The sequence below is a fragment of the Neofelis nebulosa genome, chromosome 10 (genome assembly GCF_028018385.1).
Source record: "Neofelis nebulosa isolate mNeoNeb1 chromosome 10, mNeoNeb1.pri, whole genome shotgun sequence".
NCBI classification, from domain to species: domain Eukaryota; kingdom Metazoa; phylum Chordata; class Mammalia; order Carnivora; family Felidae; genus Neofelis; species Neofelis nebulosa.
The window spans coordinates 23,141,052-23,162,331 of NC_080791.1; the positions used below are offsets into that span (position 1 = coordinate 23,141,052).

Here is a 21,280-nt window from a genome sequence, read left to right on the forward strand (position 1 = left end):
CTGACTGTTCTTGTGACCTTGGGCAAGTCACTTAATCTCTCTAGACATATTTCTTCATCTGTGAAATGGGGAGAATTTGACAAAGGCCCTCCAAGTCTGAAGCAGAAGAAAGTAGAGAAGTTTTGCATCTTTGAGAAGAAAGATGTGAATGCACAAGCATTTGGGTTAATGAGATGCCTGCTCTGGGAGAAGGAACAGGAGGCCCCAGAGCTACTGTTTCTGTTTCTGGGCTCACCGATGGTGTCTCTGCCTCCAGGTAAATGAGGCCTCTGGGGACGGGGATGGAGAGGATGCCATTGTGATCCTGGAGAAGACACCATTTCAGGTGGAGCAGGTGGCCCAGCTCCTGATGGGCAGCCCTGAGCTCCAGCTGCAGTTCTCCAATGATATTTACAGCACCTATCACCTGTTTCCTCCACGGCAGCTGAATGGTAAGCAAGTGGTGTCTAAAGTGGCTTCATGTGGGGAGAGGGGTTTGGTGGGAAATTAGGGGGTGTGGTGGCTACTCTGCAAAACTGATTTGCATATGCTCGTTCAATAGTTCTCTGTGGAAGGCGGAGAGGATTTTGTGCAAACTGCCCCCGAGACACTTGGCAATCTCTGAAGACAGTTTTGGTTGTCAGAACTGGGAAAATAGGGGAGCCGCTGGTACCTAGAGGGTAGAGGCCAGGGCTGCTCGTGAATATCCTGCGAAGCCCAGAATGGGATCTCATAACAAAGAAATGTCAGTGCTGAGGTTGGTGTAGTGTATTTTGGGGAGGTAGTGTGATTCGTGGTGTAGAATGTCTACCAATTGAATGATAGTGGTTGTCAACATTTAGTAAACTCTTGCTACTGTGCCAGCCACCATTCTAAGTGTCCTATATGTATCATTGTATTTAGTACTCAGAATAGCCCTGCTGTGATAGGACTGAGGGAACTGAGATTTTGAAAGGTTAAGTAACTTATCCAAGATCACAGCCCATGGGGGGCAGAAAAACTAAGATCTTTCAGTAGACAGCAGACTCACGCACCATGAGCAGTGTGTGGGGTGCTGCCAAGATCAGTTATTTCCCTGAAAGAACTCACTTTCTAGTCCCTGAGAAAAGGAGTGTGATCGAGGGGGATGGACTTGGGAAGGGAAAAAATTCATTGGTTAAAGGCAGAGATTTGTTTTGGATTGCCAGGATTTTTTATTTACTAAGAAGAGGAAGAATTTATTTCAGCTTCCATGTCAAAAGCCAGGCACGATGTGGGCTTTTTGCCTTTAGCTGGTCAGGTTTAACAAGCAGCTTTGTTGGAAGCATGAAGGACACAGGCTGACCTTGAAGGTTCCTTCCAACCAGGAAATTCTGGGATCTGCTTTGTAGCATGTGGTGGTTCTGTAATATCCTTCTATCTTTTTATTTGTCCTCCAGCATTGAGGAACAATTTGCCTTTACAGATACCCTGCTGCAGGCTTTTTGGTAGGTTTGATCTTTTCTGCACCCCCAAAAAACGGTGCCGTTATTTGTTGTCCTTTGGAGATCCATGTGAACACTTGATGAGAAACCGGCAGACCGTTCACAACTGAAGGCAAAACAGCCTGGTCCTCTGCAGAAAGCGAGCCAGATTGATTGGTGCGAGTTGATGGGAATGGACAGCTGTATTTACTTTCTCAGGAGCTGACATTTAAGCAAATGCAGTCTTCCACATGGGGTGGCAGAAGCATGACAGAAGGTTCTGTAGCCAAACACCCCTCGGGGCAGTCCCCAAACTATAGGCTCCGAGGTCATTATCCTGCTACCACCCCTTTCTCTCATCTTCCCCAATGCCTCTCTCTCTCAGCCAAAATACAGAAGGTTCTGCTGCACAGAGAAACCCTGTGGAATGCCCAGCCTTTCCTTTTCATGTAATTTTTCCAGTACTTCTGTGATCTTGCACGCAAGTGGTGGTGGCCACTGCCCTGTCTTTCTGTTTTTTGTCTTTTTTTTTTTTTTTTTTCTTCCTGAGCTAAAGACTGCAAGAGGCAGTCAGTCATCTGCTCGCTACAGGTCTTCCTCCCCACTGACAACCCCAAATGTCTCTCTGCCTCTTCTCCAGTGCTGCCCACTCCCACCTGGCGGCCTCATGTGTTAGCTCATCCTTTGCAGGGCTCGGGGTCTTGGCAGAAACATTAGCATACATGGAGTGCATTATACTTTTATTTTCTCCCCCCAAACTAGGCATGGTGATCAGAAGTTATAAAAATTTTTTCAGTGTTCAGAACTCCTCTCTCTCTTGTAGAGCCATACACCCTGTCCCTGGATGGTATTCTAGATCAGGGTTGACAAACTTTTACTGTAAAGGACCAGGGAGGAAATATTTTAAGCTTTATGAGCCCTATAAATGGTCTCTGTCACATATTCGTCCTTTTAAAAGTTTTTTTGTTGTTATCTATTTAAAAAACATTTTTTAATGCTTTTTTTTTAATATGAAATTTATTGTCAAATTGGTTTCCATACAACACCCAGTGCTCATCCCAACAGGTGCCCTCCTCAATGCCCATCACCCACCCCCCATCAACCCTCAGTTTGTTCTCAGCTTTTAAGAGTCTCTTACGCTTTGGCTCTCTCCCTCTCTAACCTCTTTTTTTTTTTTTTTCTTCTTCCCCTCCTCCATAGACTTCTGTTAAGTTTCTCAGGATCCACATACGAGTGAAAACATATGGTGTCTTTCTTTCTCTGTATGACTTATTTCACTTAGCATACATTCTCCAGTTCCATCCATGTTGCTACAAAAGGCCATATTTCATTCTTTCTCATTGCCACGTAGTATTCCATTGTGTATATAAACCACAATTTCTTTATCCATTCGTCAGTTGATCGACATTTAGGCTCTTTCCATAATTTGGCTATTGTTGAGAGTGCTGCTATAAACATTGGGGTACAAGTGCCCCTATGCATCAGTACTCCTGTATCCCTTGGGTAAATTCCTAGCAGTGCTATTGCTGGGTCATAGGGTAGGTCTATTTTTAACTTTTTGAGGAACCTCCACACTGTTTTCCAGAGTGGCTAATGCTTATTTATTTTTGAGAGAGAGACAGCACGCGAGCGGGGAAGGGGCAGAGAGAGAGAGGGAGGGAGAGAATCCCAAGCAGGCTCCATGCTGTCAGAGCCCGATGCAGGGCTTCATCTCACAAACCACGGGATCATGACCTGAGCCGAAATCAAGAGTCAGATGCTTAACCGAGTAAGCCACCAGGCGCCCCCTTTTTTTTTTTTAAACCACTGCTTTAAAAATGAAAATGCAATTTTCATTCAGGGTGCAGCAGCTGACGAGCCGGGTCACCTTCATAGCCACCTGACTGTGCACCTCCCACTCGCTTGCTGTGCCCGGCCCATCCTCGCTGCCCCCTTGGCCCCCTGAGCTCACCCTCTCCCCACCCGCAGGCACGTCCAAGGTCAAGAATGGCCCCAAGTAGGGGCGCCTGGGTGGCGCAGTCGGTTAAGCGTCCGACTTCAGCCAGGTCACGATCTCGCGGTCCGTGAGTTCGAGCCCCGTGTCAGGCTCTGGGCTGATGGCTCAGAGCCTGGAGCCTGTTTCCGATTCTGTGTCTCCCTCTCTCTCTGCCCCTCCCCCATTCATGCTCTGTCTCTCTCTGTCCCAAAAATAAATAAAAAACATTGAAAAAAAAAAAAATTCAAAAAAAAAAAAAGAATGGCCCCAAGTACACCTCCTTTTTCACGGTCACGAGCACCTTGGCCGCCATGGTCTTCAGCGCCCTGGGTGCCGCCCACGGCATGGCCAAGAGTGGCCCAGCATCGTGGCCATGTCTGTCATGCAGCCAGAACCGACCGTGAAGTCCATCATCCCCATATTGTCGCTGGTATCATCGCCATCTACGGGCTGGTGGTGGCGGTCCTTGTCGCTGATTCCCTGAATGACGGCAACAGTCTCCAGAGGAGTTTCCTCCAGCTGGGTGCTGGCCTGAACGGGCTGGTGGCTGTGGGGACGCCGGTGTACATGGCATGGCCCAGCAGCCTCCGCTCTTCATGGGCATGATCCTGACCCTCATCTTCTCCAAGATGCATGGCCCCTGCGGTCTCCTTGTTGCACTCATCCTCCCCACAAAGTAGCCTCTCTCTGAGTGCACCAGCCACAGAAGGCGATGTCAAGACCACCCCCTCATTCCGAAACGAAGAGCGTGACACGCACGCACGGGACAGCCATCCCCCCAGTAATCAGTCTTGTAAAAGTTCAGTGTCCCGGTGCCTGTTGTCTGCTACCCTTGGCCTCGCCCCTGCTTGCCGGGTGCCGTGGACATCCCGGCCCACTCATTACCCACCCAGGCCAGACACCCCCACTCATCTGCCCTAGAGCGCTGTGTGTAGACGGGTGCATTGTCGTTTTCTCTTCACTGGATGTTTCTTACTTACAAAGATTTGATCTGTTCATGCGTCGTGGCGCAGCCCTGTCTCCCAACTAGGTAATCTTAGGTAGAGTGTTGGGTTGTGGGGTTACCGTTCGCTCTGAGACTCGTCGGATGGAATCCCGTCCTCCAGCTCTGGCTGGCCAGAGCTGCGGGCCAGCGTGCTGGGCCTGCAAGGCTCTCGAGCTGAGCCGAGTCCAGTAAAGTTCTCCATTGTGACTGGGGGGAAGGGAAAAAAGAAAGAAAACGCCACTTTTAGCTTGCTGTATGTGGAAAAACAGGCCATGCGGTGGAGTTGACCTTTTGGCCACAGTTGGTTAACCCGGTCCGGAATTTTCCCACTCCCAAGTGTGGTCTGTGGACCAGCAGTATTACTGTCACCCAGGAGCTCATTAGACATGCGGAATCTCAGACCCAGCTTCAGAAGTCAGCATTAGTATCTGCATTTTAGCCAAGCCCCCAGGCGAGTCGTAGGCACATCCGACTTTGAGAGGTGCTGGTCTTTAAACACCATCTGTGTGCGGTGCTGCCCGTGTTTGTTTCTCCGCCCCTGCCCTCTCCACGAACCTCAGGCTCATTGCAGTAAGCGCCTACCTGACCTCTCTCTCCGGAGCTGCCACATAGGTAAGCTGTTTGAGGCTCAGACACACAAATGTCTTTATTCATTTATTTTTTTTTTTAATGCTCATTTATTTAAAAAAAAAAAATTTTTTTTAATGTTTTTTATTTATTTTTGAGACAGAGAGAGACAGAACATGAGCGGGGGAGGGGCAGAGAGAGAGGGAGACACAGAATCCGAAGCAGACTCCGGGCTCCGAGCTGTCAGCACAGAGCCCGACGCGGGGCTCGAACTCATGAGTTGTGAGATCATGACCTGAGCCGAAGTCGGACGTTCAACCGACTGAGCCACCCAGGCGCCCCTCATTTATTTTTGAGAGAGACGGAGAAGCAGAGCACAAGTGGGAAGGGGCAGACAGACAGGGAGACACAAAACGTGAAGCAGGATCCAGGCTCCGAGCTGGCAGCACAGAGCCCTATGTGGGGCTCAGACTCATGAACCATGAGATCATGACCTGAGCCAAAGTCAGACGCTTAACCAACTGAGCCACCCAGGCACCCCATGTGCTAATGTTTTTATTTTTTATTTTTTTAATTTTTTATTAAAAAAAAATTTTTTTTTAATGTTATTTATTTTTGAGACAGAGAGAGACAGAGCATAAATGGGGGAGGGTCAGAGAGAGAGGGAGACACAGAATCCTAAGCAGGCTCCAGTCTCTGAGCTGTCAGCACAGAGCCCGACACGGGGCTCGGACTCACAGACAGATCATGACTAAGCCGAAGTCAGATGCTCAACCGACTGAGCCACCCAGGTGTGCCAATGTTTTTAAAAACACTTAACCCATATTAAATAATAGCCGCCATGATTATTCTCATGTGCTGCGTTCTATGCTGGTTTCTGTAACTTGCAGTGAATAGGATACCCTTTCTGCTCTACAGTCTTGTTTGGGGAAGGACACCCTACAAGTTACTATGAAAGAGGGAAGTAAACTGAACAAGGTTTGGTCACCACCTGGATGTAGGGACAGAGGTCCTGGAAATTTGGAGTCATGTCAGACCCATTTACGGTCCCCAGCAACCCGATCCATATTAGGTGCTCAATAAATGCTGCTGGGAAATGAACCAACAAACAAATAAACTCAGCCGGGTTTTTTTTTCCTATAGGCAAAGCATTCCACAGCCACAAGGTGGCGGCATTGCCAAAGCATTCCCTTGGCCAGCTCCTTTGGCCTGTGTGCAGGAGCCTTCTCCGCCCCACCTCTCCAACCTCAGAGTCACCAACTCCTAACACTGCCTGTAGAGGCCTTTAGGCAGGGTTCCTGCAGCCTCAGCCCTCTGAGCCCCCTGCACAGTTGCTGCCTTGAGTTTTTCTGCCAACTCTGGCTGTTCCTCCAGGCCTCCTTCCCCACAATATTGCTTGCGTAGGGAAGCCCTTCTCCCTTCAATTTCTTTCTTTCTTTAAGTCTTTTCTTTTCTTTTCTTTTCTTTTCTTTTCTTTTCTTTTCTTTTCTTTTCTTTTCGAGAAAAAGAGAGAGAGCATGCGAGAAGGGGAAAGGAGCAGATGGAGAGAGAGAGAATCTTAAGCAGGCTTCATGCTCAGTGTGGAGCCCAACATGGGGCTCAGTCCTATGACCCTAGGATCATTACCTGAGCCGAAATCCAGAGTCAGACACTCAACAGACTGAGCCACCCAGGCACCCCTCCCCTAGATTTCTGAACTACCTGCTCTCGATTTCTTCTGTTATCTCTCTACTCATTTCTTCCCTACCAGCCTGATGATTTTTGCATTCTCCTCCTTTATCCCTTCCAAATTCTCAGCTGACTATAAGAGACTGCCCCTTTGAGCCACTCATGGCCCCCCACCCTGTTGACACAATAGAGCATGAGCGTTGGAGCTGGACGTGCTCGAGTCCTGTCCCAGTGCTAATGTTTACTTACTAGCGGTGTGGCCCAAGGCAGTGTTGTGCTGTTTCTGAGTTTTAATGTAGTGCAGAGGTTAAGAGCAAGCCTCGAGTCAGACATAATCTGTGCTGGAATCCTGGCTTTGTCCCTTTACCAGCTGTGAAGACTTGGTAAGTTTTTGTATTCATTTAACAGAGACAGAGTGCCTTCCGCATGTTTGGTGCTGTGCTAGGTATATATCGGTGAGTGCATCAGATACTCGCTCTGTCCTTGGAGTGGTAGCTGGGGCACAGAGGCAGACAGCAAACAAGGAAACAAGTGTTACATGGCCACGGGCAGGAGAGGGGCTGGCTCTGTGCGGCCATGACGCTCCAGCCGAAACCTGGAGGATGGAAAGGAACCAGCTGTGCTAAGAGCTGGTGAGGGGGGTGGGAGAATGTTCAGGGCACAGCATGTGTTCTGGAGGAGGAAAGAGGAACAGAAAAGAGGCCATTTTGTCAGGAGCTTGAGGGGGCAGTTGATGTCTGTGGTGTGTGATACAGATGTAGTTGGGGAAGTAGCTCCAGTTATTGTTAAATTAGGTTAGTTCAGGACTGTTATGAAATAAGTGACATAAAATGTTTTTGCCTCTGCCCACAAGGAGAGATACATTCTACGTTGTGACCCAGTACATGTGAATAAATGTAAGTGGATTTGAGGGACACAGAAGGTTCACACAACAGTACTTAACCCTTACTTTACCGGACAGTCACCAGTATTTCCAACTTAATTCCAGTCTTGTTTGTTTCCGTTTCAATGCTGGTCTTAACTTCCTAAATCAATTTTGTCATCACAGTCATGGGTTATGGCTCATGACACAAAGCACATATGGTCTATGACTGGCTTATGTGTGTACTTGGTAAGTGTTAGTCATTTTCTATTATTACTTTTCTACCTTTAAGATTGTATGGGCCTTAAATGGAAATAGTGTACATTAGGTGCCTGGCCCTGACTGTGCGCAGGTCTCCTTTTTCCCCCCCCCCCGTGGCCATGTGGCAAATGTGAGGGCCGGGTAGGCCAGATGGCTGGCATCTCCATGCTTCCCTGGCCATCCATGCAGGGCAGAGCCTAGATCATCTGCTTTTCCGGCTCTCACGCTCTCATACCCGTGGCCTATCAATGGAGCCCTTTCATCAGGATCTCTGTTCTCCCTTACCTGGGGGAGAACGGGGGGGGGGGGGGGGAGGGGGAGATAGTAGAGAGAGGGGTGTGACTCAGAAATCCAGACTGTGTCTAAAAAGGCCAATTGTTTTCCCCGATGTAGAGCAGGGGTGTGGAATCTCAGGTTCAGAGGAGGAGAAGGCGTCTGTGTGGGAGTGAGGCCAGGGCAGGGTGTGGAGAGAACCTGGGAATCACATCGTCTTTCGGTTGCAGAGAACTCTGCATTTTAGTATTTTAGCTACAGGCACGGTTTTCCTCCCTGTGCTCCTTACAGAGGCAAAACCAGGACCCCTGGAGTCCAGAGTGAGGGCTTGTTTGGAGGGAGCATTTTAAAAACTAGCTATTCCCTTCGAGGGTTCGAGCCCTGCCTGGGGCTCTATGCTGACAGCTCAGAACCTGGAGCCTGCTTCAGATTCTGTGTTTCCCTGTCTCTCCCTCTCCCCTGCTCACGCTCTGTCTCTCTTTCTCGCAAAAATAAAAATAAATAGTAAAAAAAAAAAAATTTTTTTTTTAAACTAGCCATTCCCTGGTAGCATTGTTCATGATAGAAAAATCTAGAAACAATCCAGTTATCAGCGAACAGTAGAATACATAAGTAAATCAAGGTGTTTTCCTGCACCAGACTGCTTCTTCCGGGCAGGGGAAATGAATGAACTACAGCTATACATGTCAAGAATCTCACCATGTAGAGCCAGAAAAGCAAGACACAGAATACACAGTGTGATTCCAATTAGATAAAGTTGAAAACAAGCAGAGCTGAACAATATACTGCTTAGGGATACATGCATACGTAATAGAATTTAGAAGATAAAGAAATGATTAATGCCTGATTCAGCAAAGTGATTATTGCTGGTGGAGGCAGGGCAGAAAGGATGTCAAAAGTCTGGTAAGGCTCTGTTTCTTGGACTGCATGCTCCATGCACGGGTATTCTTTTGTTTTATTTTAGGTCTTCAAATGGTACCTATTTTTTTTTTAATTTTTTTTTTTTAATGTTTATTTACTTTTGAGAGAGACAGAGACAGAATGCGAGTGGGTTAGGGGCAAAGAGAGAGAGTGACACAGAAGCAGAAGCAGGCTCCAGGGTCTGAGCTGTCAGCACAGAGCCTGATGCGGGGCTCGAACTCACGAGCTGTGAGATCATGACCTAAGCTGAAGTCGGACGCTCAACCGACTGAGCCACCCAGGTGCCCCAAATGGTACCTATTTTTATATTTATTTTATTTGTTTAAAAATTTTTTAACGTTTATTTATTATTAAGAGACAGAGCATGAACAGGGGAGGGGCAGAGAGAGAAGGAGACACAGAATTGGAAGCAGGCTCCAGGCTCCGAGCTGTCAGCACAGAGACTGATGCGGGGCTCGAACTCACAAACCGCAAGATCATGACCTGAGCTGAAGTTGGACGCTTCACCAACTGAGCCACCCAGGCGCCCCTTATATTTATGTACATATACACGTGTATAAATGTGCGCATATGTGTACACCTGTTGTTTTACATGTGTGTGTAACAGCTGCTGTTAGCTGTTGGCATATAACATATTGGCTAATAAAAGGTAAGAAAAACTAGTAGGTCCTTAGAAGAACTAAGAACACTCTCCCATTACATTTTAGGGCTCTGCTTTCATTCTCAAATTTGGTTTCTAGACATTGTTGCTGAAAGTAAGTGTTTGATTAAAGCCTCCTTCCTCTGGGTTTTGGGCACTTGACTTCTGTCCTTTTCTCTGGGGCAGACAAGTGGCGGAGCCTGGCTCTTTTGTCTCTCGTGGACAGGGGAGCCCGTGCTGTGCTGGAGCACGTGCCAGGACGGTGCCGGCCCCGGCAGAAGAGGGCAATGTGGGGAGGTCCTCCAGCACCTGGAAGAGAAGGCTTGGTACCAGGCTCTGTGGGCTCTACTCCAGCACACGCTGGCACAGGCCTGTCGCTCCCTCCTCCGTGGGTGTCCTCGGCAGGCCTCCCGTTGCAGCTGAGCTGAACGACCAGAATTCTGTGAGCAGTGACCCACAGGGAAAGTCTCACCAGACGGGTTTCCACCTGAGCGGGGGTGTTGAAGAGCCCCATGCCGGGAGGTGACACCAGCGCAAGTCATGGAATTGCCCTGGGACCCAGTTTCTCTGAAAGAAAAATGAGGAATCCAATAGCTGGCTAGCCCACCTCAGTGGACTTCTGTATCATATGAGATCGTGGAACCACAGTCTCTCAGGTTTGAATGGAACTCGACGTTTATTTAGTAATGTGATTCTTAACTGGAACTTTTCATCAGGATTGCTTAAAGAGCTTTCTCGAATACAAATCTGGACCTACTGAATAAACCTCTGTGGTGGGATTAGGCCATTCATCACAGTCATACAGTCCCATGGTCAGCTCATCAGATAGCCCTGAGGGGCTTATCTACATGGCCAGGAACAGGCTCTTATACTACTCTGCCCCACCCTGGTCCTGCTTTCCAGAAGCAACTACCATGAAGAGAATTTCTGGGTTTGGTGCTTCTGGTAATTTCCTCCAAACACTTAGCTGAAAACTAAGGTCACACAACTTCTTGATTTGTACAGTTTTGACCCTATCAGTCCTCCACAGTGGAAATTGAGAGGTTTAGGCTTCTTTATACTCTCCTTGCCCTGTCTCCCCTCTCCTTCCAATATTTATGTTTATGTTATTGCTTTTAGAGTCTTAAAAAATTGCCTCTGGAATTGTACACATACTGAAACCTTTAGCCCTGCATCCCTCTTGTCACTCTGTCGGGTGAGAACACCCATGCCTCTGGCCTTTGCTGTCTCCCAGCTTCTCTGTCAGCCATGCTTGTACTTCACACTGTCACAGTATTTTCTGTTGCACGATTGTAATCAGGTCTTGTGTGTTTTCTCTGATTCTGAGTTGCCAGACGGTATGGTGGCCAGTTTAATGTGTGCTACACACTCACACAGAGTGTGTTAGGGCTCTGGTTCCTCTCCTACCTGCCCTGTGCAGTGGACCCTCATGCCCCCGGGATGTGTCTGATGTATAGGTCAAACAGATTCTCTGTTCTCACATCCCAACATGTTCTTCCAAATCATGCTGTTTTTATTTTATTTCCTATTTGAACCATTATTTTATGCTTTTCCTTTTTCATTTCATAAAGTTTCTAGTTGTCCTGCCCCCCCCCGCCCTTTTTTTTGACTTGTGGCAGGAAGAAGCCTAAGCCTTTACTCTGTTTTTGAAATTATCCAGCTACTGGTTTGAGAATTCATTACATGATAAGTCCTTCCTGGAAACGTTGCTTCCAGAATACTCTTTCCTGCTCCTCCAATCTGGACAGCTGATGCTTTCGGCATGCTGCATGGCTGTCAACTTGAGACTTCCTTTCACAGCTCTTCTGAGTTAGATACAATGTTTTCTGGATTTGATGTCTTTCTCTCTGGTTTTAGTCTCTTGTTTAGCTAAAGTGTAGTCTTTAAGTAATTCCTCAGAAAGAACACATGAAAGGTAAACCTTGAATCCTTCATTTTGCCCTCACTCTTGATTGATGCGTGGCTGAATACAGAATTTAAATTTCTTTCCCTCAAAACATTGGAGACACTGATCCGTTGACTTCAAGCATCCATTGTTGTTAACAAGACATCTGATGCCAGTTCGATTTTCACTTCCTTACAATTAACTTGGTTTTGCATTTTCATTCTTTTTTTTTTCCCCCTGCTTTGTCAGTTTCCTTTTCTGGAGCTTATGTTAGTATGCTCTGTTAATCTTAGGTGTACTGAAATACGTAAGGCTGTGTTGAGGTTGGATTTTTTTTTTTTTTCATTCATTGTGCTCGGTACTTTTGGACCCTTTTGATTTAAAGTCTTATGTCATTCTTCCGCTCTGTACATTTTTTTTCTGTTATTTCTTTGATGATTTCCTTCCCTGTTTCCTTTATTTTCCTCTTACTGGAAACCCTCTTAGGTGTGAGACTCCTAGAGTGATCCTGTGTATTGCTCCTGTGTTCTCCCGCTTTTCCCATCTAGGTCTTTTCTTTTTACAGGCCAGTAGATTGCCTTAAGTTTATCTTCCAGACCTCCTGGTGGAGGTCTTTTTTTTTTTTTTTTTTTTTTTTTTTTAGTTTTTTTTAACGTTTATTTATTTTTGAGACAGAGAGAGACAGAGCATGAACAGGGGAGGGGCAGAGAGAGAGGGAGACACAGAATCTGAAACAGGCTCCAGGCTCTGAGCTGTCAGCACAGAGCCGGACGCGGGGCTCAAACTCACGGACCGCAAGATCATGCCCCGAGCCGAAGTCGGACGCTTAACCGACTGAGCCACCCAGGCGCCCCCTGGTGGAGGTCTTAATTTGGCAGTCATATTTTTAATTTTCTTCCTTCTGATTCTCTGTTTCATTTTCTTAGCATCTTGCGCTTGCTTTACAGGGTCCAAACTGGGTTGACTTTCTCTGACCCACTAATTAGAATAGTTTTCAGAATTATCTCTTGACCCTTCCCTGATCTCATTTCCTCTGGGATCTGGTTCTGGTTGTTTATTTTGGTCATTCTTTTTCAGGCTGCTGGTTTTCTCTTAACGTCTGGTGAACGTTAGCTCATCAATGTTTACAAATGAAGAAGCAGGCTGATAGTCTAGTGAGTTGATATGGGCTTTGTCTGCTATCCACTTGGTAGGTCTATTTCCACAACAGGCCTCTCCTGGATGAGTATCTGGCCCATTGCCCTGTGGATGGGGAGCGGGCCTTTTCAGCTGGCTGGCTGGCCATGCCTCAGGGTGCAGTTTGAGTGGCATTCCAGACGTACTAGCACCCGCTCCGGAGCCCTCAACGCTCTCTTGTCCACTCCAGCTTATGGGCCAGATCTGGCCTGCTGCTTTTCGTGTGGCCTGTGAGCTAAGAATGGTTGTTGCATTTTTAAAGGGTTGTTTTAAAAAACAAAAAACTAAGAAGAAAACGAGAAAGAGACAGCATGGCCTACAATACCTAAACTATCTGCTGTCACGTTTTCCAGAAAAGCTTGCCTACCACTGCTCTGGTCCGTGGTTTGATGCCTTTGGAGGACAGCCCTCCCGTTTTCATCTGGCATGAAGTGGCTGCCCCTGGGGCGGTGTTGTGGCACAGGGTGCAACGAGCTGGTGCAGCTGTTCTCTAGATAGCCCTTTGGTTGATTCCAGCTTCCAGCTTCACTTCCCCTCCTGTCCTCTGTACCTGGTTGCTTAGAGCCAGCTGGGTATGTAGCACGGAGGGGTGCATACTGGGAGCCGGTGGGTTGGAGTGTGCGGACGTGGTTTCTCCCACAGCTGGGGACATGGTAGCCCCTGGGATGGCTGGACTTGGTGATGGGAGGGTGAGAAGTAGAAGGGGTATTCTGGGTGAGGGTAATAGTATAGACAGAGCTGTGGAGTGGGCTCCTCACATTAGCTGGGCTTTGAAATGAGGTAGGGGAAAAGGGGTATTTGCTCCTTTGGTTTCATTCCTTGAGGCCACCTGATGATGGCAGATTTCTGCCTACTTTTCTCCCTGGGTGCTTTAGAGCTTGTGACACCAGTGAACCAAGCCCCTTCTGGGGCTTGGAGAGACAGTAGAATGACAACTTTTCATTTCAAGATGGAAAGGTTTCTTTCTTTTTTTTAATTTATTTTATTTTATTTCTTAAATTTACATCCAAGTTAGTGTATAGTGCAACAATGGTTTCGGGAGTAGATCCCTTAATGCTCCTTACCCATTTAGCCCATCCCCCCCCCTCCCGCAACCCCTCCAGGAACCCTCTGTTTGTTCTCCATATTTAAGAGTCTCTTATGTTTTGTCTCTCTCCCTGTTTTTATATTATTTTTGCTTCCCTTCCCTTGTGTTCATCTGTTCTGTGTCTTAAAGTCCTCATATGAGTGCAGTCATATGATACTTGTCTTTCTCTGACTGACTTATTTTGTTTAGCATAATATCCTCTAGGGACGCCTGGGTGGCTCAGTCGGTTGGGCGGCTGACTTCGGCTCAGGTCATGATCTCACAGTCCGTGGGTTTGAGCCCCGCGTCAGGCTCTGTGCTGAAAGCTCAGAGCCTGGAGCCTGTTTCAGATTCTGTGTCTCCCTCTCTCTGACCCTCCCCCATTCATGCTCTGTCTCTCTCTGTCTCAAAAATAAATAAATGTCAAAAAAAATTAAAAAAAAAAAAAATATCCTCTAGTTCCATCCACGTAGTTGCAAATGGCAAGATTTCATTCTTTTTGATTGCCGAGTAATACTCCAGCGTGTGTGTGTGTGTGTGTGTGTGTGTGTGTGTGTGTGTGCGTGCACACACACACACACACACACCACGTCTTCTTTATCCATTCATCCATCAATGGACATTTGGGCTCTTTCCATACTTTGGCTGTTGTTGATAGTGCTACTATAAACATTGGGGTGCTTGTGTCCCTCTGAAACAGCATACCTGTATCCCTTCGATAAATACCCAATAATGTAATTGCTGGGTTGTAGGGTAGTTCTATCTTTAATTTTTTGAAGAACCTCCATACCATTTTCCAGAGTGGCTGCACCAGCTTGCATTCCCACCAACAATGCAAAAGATCCTCTTTCTCCACATCCTCGCCAACATCTGTTGTTGCCTGAGTTGTGAACGTTAGCCATTCTGACAGGTGTGAGGTGGTATTTCATTGTGGTTTTGATTTGTATTTCCCTGATGATGAGTGATGTTGAGCATTTTTTCCTGTGTCGGTTGGCCATCTGGATGTCTTCCTTGGAGAAGTGTCTATTCATGTCTTTTGCCCATTTCTTCACTGGATTATTTGTTTTTCGGGTGTGGAGTTTGATAAGTTCTTTATAGATTTTGGATACTAACCCTTTATCTGATATGTCATTTACAAATATATTCTCCCATTCTGTCGGTTGCCTTTTAGTTTTGCTGATTGTTTCCTTTGCTGTGCAGAAGGTTTTTATTTTGATAAGGTCCCAATAGTTCATTTTTGCTTTGGTTTCCCTTGCCTCCAGGGACATGTTGAGTAAGAAGTTGCTGCGGCCAAGATCAAAGAGGTTTTTTCCTGCTTTCTCCTCGAGGATTTTGATGGCTTCCTGTCTTACATCGAGGTCTTTCATCCATTTTGAGTTTATTTTTGTGACTGGTGTAAGCAAGTGGTCCAGGTTCATTCTTCTGCATGTCACTGTCCAGTTTTCCCAGCACCACTTGCTGAAGAGACTGTCTTGATTCCATCGGATATTCTTTCCTGCTTTGTCAGAGATTACTTGGCCATATGTTTGTGGGTCCATTTCTGGGTTCTCTGTTCTGTTCCATTAATCTGAGTGTCTGTTCTTGTGCCAGTACCATACTGTCATGATGATTACAGCTTTGCAGTATAGCTTGAAGTCTGGGATTGTGATGCCTCCTGCTTTGGTTTTGTTTTTCAAGATTGCTTTGGCTATTCGGGGTCTTTTCTGCTTCCATACAAATTTTAGGATTGTTTGTTCTAGCTCTGTGAAGAATGCTGGTGTTATTTTGATAGGAATTGCATTGAATATGTAGATTGCTTTGGGTAGTGTCGACATTTTAACAATATTTGTTCTTCCTATCCAGGAGCATGGAATCTTTTTCCATTTTTTTGTGTCTTCTTCAGTTTCTTTCATAAGTTTTCTGTAGTTTTCAGCATATAGATTTTTCACCTCTTTGTTTAGATTTATTCCTAGGTATTTTATGGTTTTTGGTGCAGCTGTAAATGGGATCGATTCCTTGATTTCTCTTTCTGCTGTTTCATTGTTGGTGTATAGGAATGCATCTGATTTCTGTGCATTGATTTTATATCCTGCAACTTTGCCGAATTCATGAATCAGTTCTAGCAGTTTTTTGGTGGAATCTTTTGGGTTTTCCTTATAGAGTATCATGTCATCTGCGAAGAGTGAAAGTTTGACCTCCTCCTGGCTGATTTGGATGCCTTTTATTTCTTTGTGTTGTCTGATGGCTGAGGCTAAGACTTCCAATACTATGTTGAATAACAGTGGTGAGACTGGACATCCCGGTCTTGTTCATGACCTTAGGGGGAAAGCTCTCAGTTTTTCCCCATGGAAGATAATATTAGCACTGGGTCTTTCATATATGGCTTTTGTGATCTCGAGGTATGATCCTTTTATCCCAACTTTCTTGAGGTTTTTTAGTAAGAAAGGGTGCTGTATTTTGTCAGATGCTTTCTCTGCATCTGTTGAGAAGATCATGTGGTTCCTGTCCTTTCTTTTATTGATGGGATGAATCACATTGATTGTTTTGCAGATATTGAACCAGCCCTGCATCCCAGGTATAAATCCCACTTGGTCGTGGTGCATAATTTTTTTAATGTATTGCTGGATCCAGTTGGCTGATACCTTGTTGAGGATTATTTCATCCGTGGAAGTTGGTCTATAGTTCTCCTTTTTAGAGTGGTGTTTGTCTGGTTTTAGAATCAAGGTAATGCTGGCTTCATAGAAGGAGTTTGGAAGTTTTCCTTCTATTTCTATTTTTGGAACAGCTTCAAGAGTATAGGTGTTAACTCTTCCTTAAATGTTTGGTAGAATTCCCCTGGAAAACCATCTGGCCCTGGACTCCTGTTTTTTGGGAGATTTTTGATTACTAATTTGATTTCTTTACTGGTTATGGGCAAGATGGAAAGGTTTCTAACACCTGGGTAAAATTCTTTAAAAAAATTGTTTTTAATGTTTATTTATTTTTGAGAGAGAGACAGAGCACAAACCAGGGAGGGGCAGAGAGGGAGACACAGAGTCCGAAACAGGCTTCAGGCACCCAGCTGTCAGCCCAGAGCCCGATGTGGAGCTCGAACTCATGAACCATGAGGTCATGACCTGAGCCGAAGTCAGACAGTTAACCAACTGAGCCACCCAGGCGCCCCAGCCTGGGTAAAATTCTTGACCCAGACCTTGGGTTCTCCCTTTCCCTTGGTAGTCTAATTGGCTCATTCTCTCCTTCCCCTGCCACCTCAGCTCAGGGAACCCTTGCACACTGCCTCCTCTGTGCCCCCGTCTCCTCCCTTCCCTCTGTTCAATTCTCCATTTAGACACCTGGCTTCCATGAAGACAGGAGAAGCCATGTCATTCAGAAATGAGTAGAAGTGAGTAGATCCTGAATGACTGAGATGCAGTCACCAGCACTAGTGGTGTTCTCTTTCTCTCTGTCTCCCAGATGGGGCAAGTTCCCAAGACTCTGGCAGTCTTGAGGCTCAAGTCAGCAGAAAAGTCAGCTTACTCAGGACCAGTGGGCGAAGGCGGATTACCCACAGGATAGCTGGTTCCACTTCATTGCTTGGCTCCAGCTGTGGCTGCCGGCCTGCGGCAGCCTGGTTCCGTTGTCCCCTTCTGATCCATACTTCTCAGTGAATGATAACCTAGAATTCTGGTAGCCTGGGCCCATCTCGATGGGGGATGTATCCTGTGCCTTGGGCTTTCTCCCTTCCCACCAACACTCATACTGTGGCAGTGTCCGTTGATGTTGCCCTGAGACTGGGTACCTGTGCTCCTCTCGGAGTGAATAAGGAAATGCCTTTAGACAGGAATTTGAGAGAGGGGCCATGTTTTGGAACTCCCAAGTGTTTGGTCCAGTAGCTTTTGCAGTCTGATCTGCTTATCCCCAGAATAGCTTCTTCCTGTGTGTGGAAACGTGGGGGATCTCACAGCCCTAATGGTGGGACTGTCCACCACTGGCTCCATTATCTCATTAGATACCAGTTCTCAGTCCTTCTATTCAAATGGAACTTTGTGGAATGCAGTAAGTCCCACAGCCATCCTGTAGCAGCATTTCTCATTCCTAAAGGACCACCTCTGATACCGTGTAGCCAAAGGCCACCTCAGGCAACCCTGGGGCGGCATTCAGAGTCCCCGGATTTGCTTGTATTTGCTTGTGGGCCACTGGCTGTCATATGTCCTTCCTGGGCCTTGGAGAACTGAGGAGAAGGAGGGAAGGAGCCTGTCACATCCAGGGCCTGGCTAAAAATCAGTATTTGCCCCTCCCCTGCTTCTAATAGCATCTCTGCTTTCATTGAGACAGGTCATTAGCGGCTCGAAGGTTTGCTGTGGGGTGGCCAGAGCTGCCTGCAGGACCCTGCCCACACCCTTCACCCCGTTTTTTTTTTTTTATCTGGGGGTCTCTCCAGGCCTCCCCTGGAGTACTTGCAGCATGCCTGCTTGTGCAGGACAATGACCACCCCCTCTCCGGCCTCCAGCCTGCTCTCCCTGGACACCTCAGGGGAGATCCCCAGGAGGAGGGAAGATAACACAAGTCCCCAGGAGACCCTTCAGCCTCGCTCCCTTGCCGGCCTTTCCGCCAGGGTTCTTTGATGGAGCGCCCCGCCAGTTTTGGGTGTCTGCCCTGTCACCTGGGTGGCTCTGCCCGGGCTCTTGTGGAAGGGGATGTGGGGGTGGGTGTCACACGCAGATCCTGCTTTGCTGCTGCTTCTCTCCAGGCTCCCCCGAGCCGGCACATCTGGGTCAAATAAGTTGAAACTGGCTCATCATAATGAAAGGAGAGCAAAAGCCACAGACTGAGCCATAGGAATTACCTCATCGTGTAGAAGTCATCAGTAACGGCTGGAAAGCAGTCTTGTTTGAACATGTGTATGGGAAGGAGAGCAGACTGTCTGTGGTTTGCATTTTCATGTTTCATGTGCAGCAGCATTTTCCTGGGGATTTGGCTAAGCCAGCTTTGGCAGAGAGCAAGAAAGGCGGCTGCTCTTTTCCTCTCCGTAGCCCTGCCTCCCCGCCTCTGAAGGCAGTTGGGCCGAGGACGGCGGTGGGCTTCTTTATTGGAGAAGGCCTTTCAGGACACTCTTAGGGGTCTTTTCCGACAGCACAGAGCTGTCCTAGCCAGGAGCACAGCGACCTGCCCTCCTGCGTTGCAGAGAGAAGGAACATGCGTGTATAGGGCAGTGATTCATCCGGGATGCAGTTGCCAAAACATCCCTGCCGTCCCGAGCCCTGCACGGGCTGCGGTGCCACCACAAGGCAGGCCTCCTTCCCTGAGAGCCAGCACCGTCATCTGGTGGGGAGCAGTGGGGGGTGACGCGACGCACATAAGCTGAAACAGCCGTTGTCCCCTGGTGCGAGCGGGGTCTTCTTCCATCCCTCCGTGCACCCCACCAGAGCCCATTCTTGCCCAGCATCCGGCCACAGCGTACCCTGGCGATCAGTACTTCCCGAGTACCTCCGCGTCTGTGCCCCTGCCCCACTCCCTCCCCACGAAGCATGACAGACAGACACCAGTGCTGCTGTTGGTCCCGTGCGTTGTGATGTGTTTCCAGACCTCCCAGTCTGCAGCCCCAATCTCTCTGGTACCTTATTATGCCCTTTGGTTTTGCTGACAGCTGTTTACATGTCTTTGGGAGGGACTGGAACTAATCACGTTTCTCCCATCTGATGGGGCTGCTTTTTGGAGAACACGGAGGTAGGACAGGCTTCTTAGGGAAAGGTCTGAAAGGGAATGGCCCTCTGCCACTGGGAAAGCAATGTTGCACAGAGGAGCCAGACTGCTTGGGTTCACATCTCAGCTCTGCGCCTTCTTAGCTGTGTGGCCTTGGCCAAATCACTTAACCTCTCTGGGGCTTATTTAAGGAGGGGCTTATTTTTCAGTTTTTAATGTATTTGTTACATAAGTGATCCACATTTGTTTTGGAAAATGTAATAAATCCCCCCCCCCCAAATTAATTTAAAAAATTACAGTTATGTGTAATTCCACCACCCAGTGGTAACCGTTCCACATCTTGGACCGTGTCCTGAAATTCAGGCTTTTTTCTGTGTGTGTTTATGTGTATGCAGTTATGCATGCGCACATTCTTTAAAAAGTAAAATGGTATAATATATATTCTGTTCTGTAACTGCATCGTAAGGACCTAATACATATGAGGTGCTGCTTTAGGCTCTGCACACACAGTATGTAAAACAACGCCTCTGCTCTCAAGAAGCTTATGTCCAGTTGGAGGAGATGAACCATAAATAAACAAATAGGTCAAGTGGTAATAAACAGCTAAGAAGAAAAAGAAAGTATTAAACAGGGTTATTACCGTATTATTGACTATGTCCTTGATGCTGAACCTTTCCTCTTTGTGACGTTTTTTTTTTTTTTTTTTTTTTATAACTGAAACAGACTTTCGGGTTTTTTGTTCATTTGTTTTAGTTTCTAGATTCTACATGAAAAATTATATGGTATTTGTTTTTCTGTAACTGACTTATTTCATTTGGCATAATATACTCTAGGTCCATCCATGTTGTTACAAATGTCAAAATTTCTTTTTTTTTTTTTTTTTTTAATGGCTGAGTAATGTTCCAGTGTATGTATATACCCCTTTTTTATCCATTAATCTATTGATGGACACTTGGGCTGCTTCCAGATTTTGGCTCTTGTAAATAATGCTGCCATAAACATAGGGCTGCCTATGTCTTTTTGAATTAGTATTTTCATTTTCCTTAGGTAAATACCCACTAGTGGAATTCCTGGATCACATGGTATGGTGACAGATGGTGACTACATGTATCTTGGGGAGTGCTGAGTAATATTATAGAATTGTCCAATTTGATGGGGTGCCTGGGTAGCTGAGTCGGTTAAGCGTCCGGCTTCGGTTCAGGTCATGATCTCACAGTTTGTGAGTTCGAGCCCTGCATCAGGCTGTGTGCTGACAGCTCAGAGCCTGGAGCCTGCTTCGGATTCTGTGTCTCCCTCTCTCTCTGCCCCTCCCCCGCTCATGCTCTGTCTCTGTCTCTCTCTCTCTCAAAAATAAATCAACATTAAAAAAAAGAATTGTCAAATTTGATATATTGTACACCTGAAACTAATAGAACATTGTACATCACATACACTTCAAAAATGCATTTTTGAAAGTAAAGCATTATGGGGGTGCCTGGGTGGCTCAGTCAGTTAAGCATAAGACTTTGGCTTGGGTCATGATCTCACAGTTATGGGCTCGAGCCCCGCATCAGGCTGTCTGCTGTCAGCATGGAGCCTCCTTCAGATTCTCTGTCTCCCTCTCTCTCTGCCTCTCTCCTGCTCCCTCTCTCTCAAAAATAAATAAGCATTAAAAAATAATAGTTATAAAGCCTTATGGGGTACCTGAGTGGCTCAGTCTGTTGAGCTCATGGTCTGTGAGTTCAAGCTCCACATCGGGCTTGCTGCTGTCTGTGTGGAGCCCACTTCAGATGCTCTGTCCGTCTCTGTGCCCCTGTCCCGCGTGTGCTCTCTCAAAAATAAACAAACATTTAAAAAATAAAAAAGAAAGCACTGTGGGGCACCTGGGTGGCTCAGTTAGTTAAGTGTCTGACTCTTGATTTTGGTTCAGGTCATGGTTT

At 46.8% G+C, this 21,280-nt stretch overlaps 1 protein-coding gene and 1 pseudogene across 3 annotated transcripts in view; both read left to right on the forward strand.

Moving 5' to 3' along the window:
* The window catches only part of DCPS (decapping enzyme, scavenger), a 46,643-nt gene that overhangs the window by 1,392 nt on the left and 23,971 nt on the right, over positions 1 to 21,280 (forward strand). For all 3 annotated transcript variants that reach the window (XM_058687270.1, XM_058687267.1, XM_058687269.1), the window contains exon 2: positions 257 to 431. In XM_058687270.1, the coding sequence (XP_058543253.1) occupies positions 257 to 431 (175 nt within the window). The remainder of the gene's footprint in view (positions 1 to 256; positions 432 to 21,280) is intronic.
* LOC131488467 (V-type proton ATPase 16 kDa proteolipid subunit c-like) lies at positions 3,657 to 4,362 on the forward strand (annotated as a pseudogene).